The 9,234-nt window shown below is 37.2% G+C and overlaps 1 protein-coding gene across 1 annotated transcript; it reads left to right on the top strand.

Moving 5' to 3' along the window:
* The first annotated feature begins 6,925 nt into the window (after nt 1–6,925).
* Nucleotides 6,926–7,810, top strand: LOC145678975 (uncharacterized). The gene has a single exon (XM_081749578.1). It carries the CDS (start codon nt 6,926–6,928, stop codon nt 7,808–7,810), a length of 885 nt encoding a protein of 294 aa, XP_081605704.1.
* Nucleotides 7,811–9,234: the final 1,424 nt, after the last annotated feature.

Genomic DNA, 9,234 nt, shown 5'->3' with positions numbered 1-9,234 from the left:
GGTAAATTCACGTGAACATAGCAGGACCACTGATAAATTTCTACAAATTTGATGATTTTTCTGTTTGAATCGTTTGTTCTACGTTTGTACCGGATTGTACCGTAAAAATTGTCGTTTCTACCGGTCTCAAATTCGAAAAAATCGAAAAATAATGTGGTCCTGGTAAATTCACGTGAACATAGCAGGACCACTGATAAATTTCTACAAATTTGATGATTTTTCTGTTTGAATCGTTTGTTCTACGTTTGTACCGGATTGTACCGTAAAAATTGTCGTTTCTACCGGTCTCAAATTCGAAAAAATCGAAAAATAATGTGGTCCTGGTAAATTCACGTGAACATAGCAGGACCACTGATAAATTTCTACAAATTTGATGATTTTTCTGTTTGAATCGTTTGTTCTACGCTTGTACCGGATTGTACCGTAAAAATTTTCGTTTGTACCGGTCTCAAATTCGAAAAAATCGAAAAATAAAGTCGTCCTGCTAAGTTCACGTGAACTTAGCAGGACCACTGATAAGTTTCTACAAATTTGATGATTTTTCTGTACGAATTGTTTGTACTGCGTTTGTACCGGATTGTACCGTAAAAATTTTCGTTTGTACCGGTCTCAAATTCGAAAAAAACGAGAAATAAAGTGGTCCTGCTAAGTTCACGTGGAAAATAGCAGCACCACTGATAAATTTCTACAAATTTGATTTTTCTGTACGAATCGTTTGTACCGGATTGTACCGTAAAAATTTTCGTTTGTACCGGTCTCAAATTCGAAAAAATCGAAAAATAAAGTGGTCCTGCTAAGTTCACGTGAACATAGTGGAACCACTGATAAATTTCTACAAATTTGATGATTTTTCTGTTTGAATCGTTTGTTATACGTTTGTACCGGATTGTACCGTGAAAATTTTCGTTTGTACCGGTCTCAAATTCGAAAAAATCGAAAAATAAAGTGGTCCTGCGAAGTTCACGTGAACAAAGCAGGACCACTGATAAATTTCTACAAATTTGATGATTTTTCTGTTTGAATCGTTTGTTCTACGTTTGTACCGGATTGTACCGTAAAAATTGTCGTTTCTACCGGTCTCAAATTCGAAAAAATCGAAAAATAATGTGGTCCTGCTAAATTCACGTGAACATAGCAGGACCACTGATAAATTTCTACAAATTTGATGATTTTTCTGTTTGAATCGTTTTTTCTACGTTTGTACCGAATTGTACCGTAAAAATTGTCGTTTCTACCGGTCTCAAATTCGAAAAAATCGAAAAATAATGTGGTCCTGCTAAATTCACGTGAACATAGCAGGACCACTGATAAATTTCTACAAATTTGATGATTTTTCTGTTTGAATCGTTTGTTCTACGCTTGTACCGGATTGTACCGTAAAAAGTTTCGTTTGTACCGGTCTCAAATTCGAAAAAATCGAAAAATAAAGTCGTCCTGCTAAGTTCACGTGAACTTAGCAGGACCACTGATAAGTTTCTACAAATTTGATGATTTTTCTGTACGAATTGTTTGTACTGCGTTTGTACCGGATTGTACCGTAAAAATTTTCGTTTGTACCGGTCTCAAATTCGAAAAAAACGAGAAATAAAGTGGTCCTGCTAAGTTCACGTGGAAAATAGCAGCACCACTGATAAATTTCTACAAATTTGATTTTTCTGTACGGATCGTTTGTACCGGATTGTACCGTAAAAATTTTCGTTTGTACCGGTCTCAAATTCGAAAAAATCGAAAAATAAAGTGGTCCTGCTAAGTTCACGTGAACATAGCGGAACCACTGATAAATTTCTACAAATTTGATGATTTTTCTGTTTGAATCGTTTGTTATACGTTTGTACCGGATTGTACCGTGAAAATTTTCGTTTGTACCGGTCTCAAATTCGAAAAAATCGAAAAATAAAGTGGTCCTGCGAAGTTCACGTGAACATAGCAGGACCACTGATAAATTTCTACAAATTTGATGATTTTTCTGTTTGAATCGTTTGTTCTACGTTTGTACCGGATTGTACCGTAAAAATTGTCGTTTCTACCGGTCTCAAATTCGAAAAAATCGAAAAATAATGTGGTCCTGGTAAATTCACGTGAACATAGCAGGACCACTGATAAATTTCTACAAATTTGATGATTTTTCTGTTTGAATCGTTTGTTCTACGTTTGTACCGAATTGTACCGTAAAAAAGTTTCATTGTACCGGTCTCAAATTCGAAAAACGTGAACGAATCAGGACCAGAATTAGTGATGCACGCGAGACGAGACGAGACGAGACCAGAAATGCAAAATCCGCCTCATTTCGCAGGGTAAAATTTTGGTCTCGTCTCATTTCGTTTCGCAAATGTGAAGTCTCGTCTCGCGTCTCGTATAAAATTTTGAGTCTCATCTCGCGTCTCGCGCGAGACTTTCTCACATGGTCTCGCAGTTTCGCATATATTCTGGGTCAAAATTTCGCAATGTGTTATTCTATGGCTGTTAATGAATGGTGATGTGATATTCTGTCCGAAGGCAGGTATTTGACCTAAAAGTCCCTTGGCAAGGTGAGTCCATGGTGGTTTGCCATTGCTTTCTATGGGATGGGATGAATGTTCATAACATCCTAAGGAGACGGAACCTAGAGTTCAACATGCCATCCGAACTTGTGTCCTCTCCGCTCCAAGTTAAAAGAAAAATTGTGCTCGAATTTGATTGCAGGACCGGGGGGGGCGCGGTGGCTCAGTGGTAGAGCGTTCACCTCTGGTGCTTGGGGTCCCGGGTTCGATCCCAGCCCCCGCCAAGTGAAACTTGTGGTGGACAAACACCGTGCTCGTGGGTTTTCTCGGGGATCTCCCGTTTCTTCCCACTTTCTTCATTCCACCATTTCACTCATCTCTCATCATCACCGTCTCCTTTAGCCTAACCGGCATTACGTGGGACATAAAACTTCAAGACTTCATTTCATTTTTTTTGATTGCAGGACCACTTGATTTTTCGATTTTTTCGAATTTGATACCGGTACAAACGAATTTTTTTACGGTACAAACCGGTACAAACGCAGTACAAACGTATGGTGTGCAAATATTTATAATTTTCAAAAGTGGTCCTGCTAATTTCACACTCGTCATCTAGCGACTTTCATATAAATTTGCAATGTACTTGTCAATCTCGATACACACAAAAAATGCGTAGTGCCTACGTTTTTCACGTGAAGTTTACACAAAACGGGGACCTAAATTCGGTGTGCATACGGTGGATTTGTATTGTGTGCACATTGAACTTTGTGAAAATGCTGTATTCCAACGTTTCCTCGAAAATGCCCACTAGGTTAGAGGCTCATTACTTTGATGCCCAGAGTAGAATGTTCAACCAAGATTTTACGTATATGTTGAAGTATTATGTATCAAGTCCTACAGAGGTCTCTAAAATTAGTTTGTTATTCATACGATCGGAAGAAATCTTCGAAGATAATTTAAAACTATAAATGTTTCTATAGTTATTCTCTTCAATATGTTTTTAATTAACTGTTTAAATTATTTATTCAAATGTACATGTTGAACTAAATATATTTTTCTTCAATATTTGTTCATCACGTTGTAGAGATTACATGATAACTATATTTACCATAGTTTAAAAGGAAATGTGTATTAAGTAATTTTATAAAACAATTATAATTTTTGTATAAATTGAGCTGCGCAGTATAATAATTTTATGAGTACTGTATGGCTCAAATTAATTTTCTATTATAATAATAGTTGGGCTATTTTCTCTTAATATCATAAACACAATATTGTGCTTTTATACATTACCTAACATGAGTTTATCGACTAAGGTTGTATAACCTCTCAACATTTACGTAGTGTTGTCTGTGCGTTGGTTGACACCTTTCTGCTAGAATCTCAATACTCCGATAAGTTTCAAGAAAGAAAAACAGATACCTTACCATGTTAATTATTTTCACGTTGTTGGATCGTCAAACCTATAAACATGCATTTAAGTTAGATCCGTAGCAACATCTTTGTTAACCAATACAGATCAACTTTTTATTAGTTTTTTCAAACAGTGAACAAAACGTGCTTCAAAATACATTAACGGAATGCTTTTGTATCTAAAATTCTTCGTGTCAGCACACCAAGAAGGGTGAAAGAAGGACCTTTATGTGTTCACTTGTTTCTCTTAATTTGGATGTCTAGGTGTTCTTTAGTACTAAACATTAGAAAATTACAATTAATACTTTTGACTAAGTGGGTACTTTCAAATATCTAGGATCAACATTAACAACCCAAAACCATATTCACAAAGAAATTAAATGTCAAATGAAAGCAGGAAAATCGTGTTATTATTTAGTTCAAAGCTTCTGACATTCCGAATTTTGCCCAAGGATTTTTAGTTTAAAATATATAAAGCGATAATTATGCCTATTGTGTTGAATGGTTGTGAAACGTGGTCGCTTACTCTGAGGGAAGAACGAAGACTGAAAGTAATTGACAATAAAATTCTGAGGTACCTTATGTAGCCAAAATGGAAGAAAGTAGATGCACTTTTAATGTTTCAAATGGTAAAACAATCGGAAAACTTCAGTTTTACGAGATGACGCAGTACCGAAAATATTGAAAAAGGAAACTTCGGTTAACGATTGATTTGAACAACGACCGGGGATAGAATCCCATACATTTGGAAAGATGCAAGGATTATTATACAAGACCAATCCTACCAATATAGAGACCCCACCTTCAAGGGCGCCCATTTTGTGGTTTCCAAGGGGGTTCAAGTAGACGCGACATTTCAAATGTAGGTTCAAACTTTGCTGTAACTAATATAACAATGCTATTGGGTTTTCGATATTCCGAAGTACAATTTCCTCTAGCGGGGGTGAGCGCCCCACCTTGCTCCCCTGATGGGCACCCTTGCCCACCTTAACATTTCGTCTCCAGGAGAACTGGATTACAAGACCGATCCACTGGCCCCGCACTGATTTCTTTTCTTCAACAATAAGTTACTGAGTATATTTTGATCCAATACATTTTGCTGAACACATAGATGCATTTCCGAAACTTAAGAGAATGTTAATATCGAAATATGACCTTTAGATTAGGACGATCCTGTCAATATTAGACATCATTCCAATACGCCTGACTCAAATGACTTAGGTACCACCCCGTTCAGATGAAGTAACAGAAGAATATTATATAAGTGAGTTGTGATTTTCGGGGTCTGCAATGCATATCGTTCATACTGAATATATCGTCATATCTGAACATATCGTCATATCTGAACATATCGATGACCAAGAAACCATATATTAATAATGTAATGCACTGTCGTATCATCCGTAGATTAGAAACGAGGCAAAGCCACGAGGGTGTGGTTAAGGACTTTAAGTTTCCCCCACAGTAGTTTGGATGTTTTACTGCAGGAGCTACTTGATGGTTTAATCCGTGGTATGTGTACACCCTGTACACTGCACAGCTAGCATAGCTGTTTGCGATATCCACAATCTGTGTTGAACATTTTTATAACAAAAAAACTGAACTTTAGATGGACACCAGATGATCATCTTCATGCCGTAAGTGCATTCAGTCAAAATTTTTAGTGTCATTGAGTCATATATGATTCGTAGCGATTGTTTTGTACACAGGTATCTGTTCTACCCTTCCGGTGGACCAGATGAATTTTTTAACAATTATTCATGTTTGGACTGTTAATAATAGATTCTATAAATTTTGGATATGGGAGTATATGTGGGTATGTTCTATCTTGAAGTATCCCAGATGGTAAGCACGTATAAAAATATACCTTATAACAAGTTGTCTAAAATTACTGAGGATTTTAATTAGCAATTGAGGAAACATTTATTATTGTTTTAAAACAACATTAGAAAATAGAATATTCACCGTTTTGTCCAATATACGTCTGTCATTTCCGACAAAATCATAATCCGGTTGCTATAAAAGTTCTGTGGTTTGTGGTCAACAAATTTTAACATGTCGTTTTCACAGATCTTATTTGAAACTAGTCTAACATCATTCAGGGAGTTCTGCAATAAACCAAAACAGACAACAGTCGGAAGTTGCCAAGTTTGGGCTATATGTGGATGCATTAAAACCTCCCAAGTAAGTTCTCTCAATTTATGACGCGTGTAAAGAAGTGTACGGTTTGGTGATGCCCGAACACATATGATAAACTTTTTGTTGGCACGTTCACACCATTTCTTTCAAATTACCAGATTCATTCGCTCTAATTGCAGACAATACAGGTCGGAGGCATGTGTCCATGATGTACGATTGCTTCCATTCCTACCAATGAAGCGCATAATCTTCCTGTGTCACTATGTGGGCTTTGTTGTAGACTAGAGCTTTTCCTCGATTTTCCCACAACCTTTTTTCTTACAGTGTTGTCATAAGGTATCTATATTTCATTACTTGGGATCAAAGGATTTGGAAATGGCTCCAGATTGTTACGTTTCAATAGAATTGGGCAAATTGACATTGGATCGAGTATTTTTTCTAAGTCTTTTTAAGATCATACGATAGCTCTTCTTCCGTCTGGGACGTCATAAGGAAAAGAAGTAAGGAAGTGAAAACAAGTGAGGAAGTGTCTAACCAACTTATAAAGGACGGTGTCAGTATTTTTATGAGAGAAGCAGTGATAAGAGATTTAAGAGAATGGGAAAGGAGTTTTGAAGAAAAAGTTAATATCAGATTAGCCAACAAAGGAAGATTATTAGGTTGGAGAGAAGAAAAGGATAATAGGAACAGAGTGGTAGTGATAGGTGACATAGTTTTATCGGAAGAAGAGGAGAAGTGCTTAAGTCTAGGACATAAATTTAAGGTTAAAGAGGAAGAAGTGGACAAGAAGGAATTGGTGTATACAGTAGAACAAGCCATTGTAGACATAAAGGATAAGGACGAGAGAGAGAGAGAGAGTAAGGAGAAAAGCATTGTCGATATTTAGGCAGAATATGAACAAGAAGGAGAGTAACTTAAGGAAAGAAGAGAAGGAAGGACTGAAAAGATTAAGGAAAAGAAAGGACATCGTAGTGGAGGAGGCGCACAAAGGAGGCGCGTTGGTAGTAATGGAGAAAGGATGGTACCAGAAGAAGCTAGGGGAGTTATTTGATCAGACGTATGAGGAGGTCGGTAACAAGGACATGAAAGATGAAGTGTTGAAGAAGATAGTACAAGAAAGGAAAAAGGCGGGGATTAAAAAGATGATCAACGAAATAGGAAGGATTCCTGTCATGAAAGGTTTTCCTAAAATACATAAGAAGGACGTGAAGCTAAAACCAGTACTGGACTGCAGAGGTAACTATTTTGAACCACTAGAGGCAAAATTAAGAGAGATAATGGACGACATCAGAGAAGGACAAAAGACATGCAGAGTGAAGAACACCGAAGAATTGACGAAAAGGATAGATGAGATTAAGTGGAATCAGGAGAAAATCTTAATGTTTAGTGTAGATGTTAAAGCCATGTTCACCAGTATAAGAAGGGATTATGTCATAAAGGCAACAGAAGAGGAGATGGAAGGGAAAGTTATACGTCAGTGGAAAAAAGAGAAAGTCATAAGAGCGCTTAAGACTTTGTGGGAAAATAGCTATTGCATAATTGGAGAAAGACTAGTGAAGATAAAAGAAGGTTTAAGCATTGGATCCAAGCTGAGTCCAGTTCTAGCGGAAATAGTAATGAACAAGTGGGAGAAAAAAGTGACAGAACAAGCAGGAGGAAAGTTTCGGTTCTTTTGCAGGTATGTTGATGATTGTTTAGGCATATGGACAGGGAATAGAAATCAACTCGAGAAATATGTTGAAAGTATAGAAACTATAGAAGAAAGTCATAAGGTTTGAATTAGAAGTTGAAGAAAATAACTCTAACAATTTCATGGATATGAAGATAGAGAAGCAAGGTGAGAAAGTGACTACCAGTTGGTATCAGAAACCGCGTTGGACAGGTATTAATGCCACTCGAGAAGTGATGTAGACAAAGAAACTAAGAAGAATTTCATTAGGAACATGGAAAGGAAAATAGACAACATCAACAGCGAGGAAGAGGGAAAGAAAAAAGATTTGGAAAAATTCTACAAACAATTGAACAATAATGGATATAAGATAGAGCAGTTTAGCAGAAAGAAGAAAGAAGATAATATGGATAGGAAAGAAGAGGAAGACAAGAAGTGGTATGGAATTCAGAGCATAGGCGAAAAGACCGAAGTCCTGAAGAAGTTATTAAGAAAAGGTGGTGTGAAGACTTATAGAAAAGGAGGAGAAACTATGTTGAAGTGCATAAGGAAGAAAAGGAAAAGGAAGGAAAATCATATAGAGGAGCAGGAAGAAGAAGTGATATATGAAGTGAAGTGTAGTGAGTGTGACATGAAATACATAGGGGAGACGGGGAAAAGGCTTATGGAAAGATTAAGACAACATAAGGATGATGTTAGACTGAAAAGAGATAATAACGCTATATACAAACATGTGAAGGAAACGGGACATAAAATAGACTGGGATGGGGCTAGGGGTTTAGAGAGAGAAAAGAGAAAGATTATTAGAAAGTGGAAAGAGGCTAGAAGAATAAAGAGAGAACAAGAGGAGAACTTAATGAATTGGACAAGCGGTATGAATATACACGAGCAAGAAGAATGCATACAGGCTATCAATATATATATATATATATATATATATATATATACAGGGTTTTCATAAAGTCTGGACGGATTTAATTTGCTTATAATTTTCATAAAATGCTCATAATGATATCAAATAAAGTGCAAACAGTAGCGGAAGGATTAAAATTTTAGTTGGCAACACTGTTAGATAAGCGGCAACTCTGAACACGTCACTATGCAATCAAGGTGAGACAGTTCCTTGACGAGAGATTCCCTAACCGCTTGGCCACCAAGATCACCCGACCTTACCCCCTGCGACTTCTGGCTTTGGGGTCATGTGAAAACGGAAGTTTATGCAAAGAAGCCAAGTGGTTAGGAGAACTTAAAGGACAAAATCAGGGCGTCTGTGGCTGGCATTTCGGATCAAACACGCCGGAACGCTGTGAGTGGATTCCAGCGCCGCCTACGCGAATGTGTGGACGTAAATGGTGCCCAGTTGGAGGTGTGGCGTGAATGAACTGAGCTGGTGCAGATTACAGGTAAAAATTTAATCCTTCCGCTACCGTTTGTACCAAGGATGTTATAAAATAGAGGATCTGTTCATACAACAAAATCGTGAAGCCATACGTCACAGCTTCGCCACACCTACTCTGCTCACTCCGCGCCACT

Source organism: Thermobia domestica, chromosome 2, assembly GCF_964235325.1.
Source record: "Thermobia domestica chromosome 2, izTheDome1.hap1.1, whole genome shotgun sequence".
NCBI classification, from domain to species: domain Eukaryota; kingdom Metazoa; phylum Arthropoda; class Insecta; order Zygentoma; family Lepismatidae; genus Thermobia; species Thermobia domestica.
The sequence above is the reverse complement of the archived record's forward strand: the minus strand, read 5'-3'. Positions and strand labels throughout refer to the sequence as shown.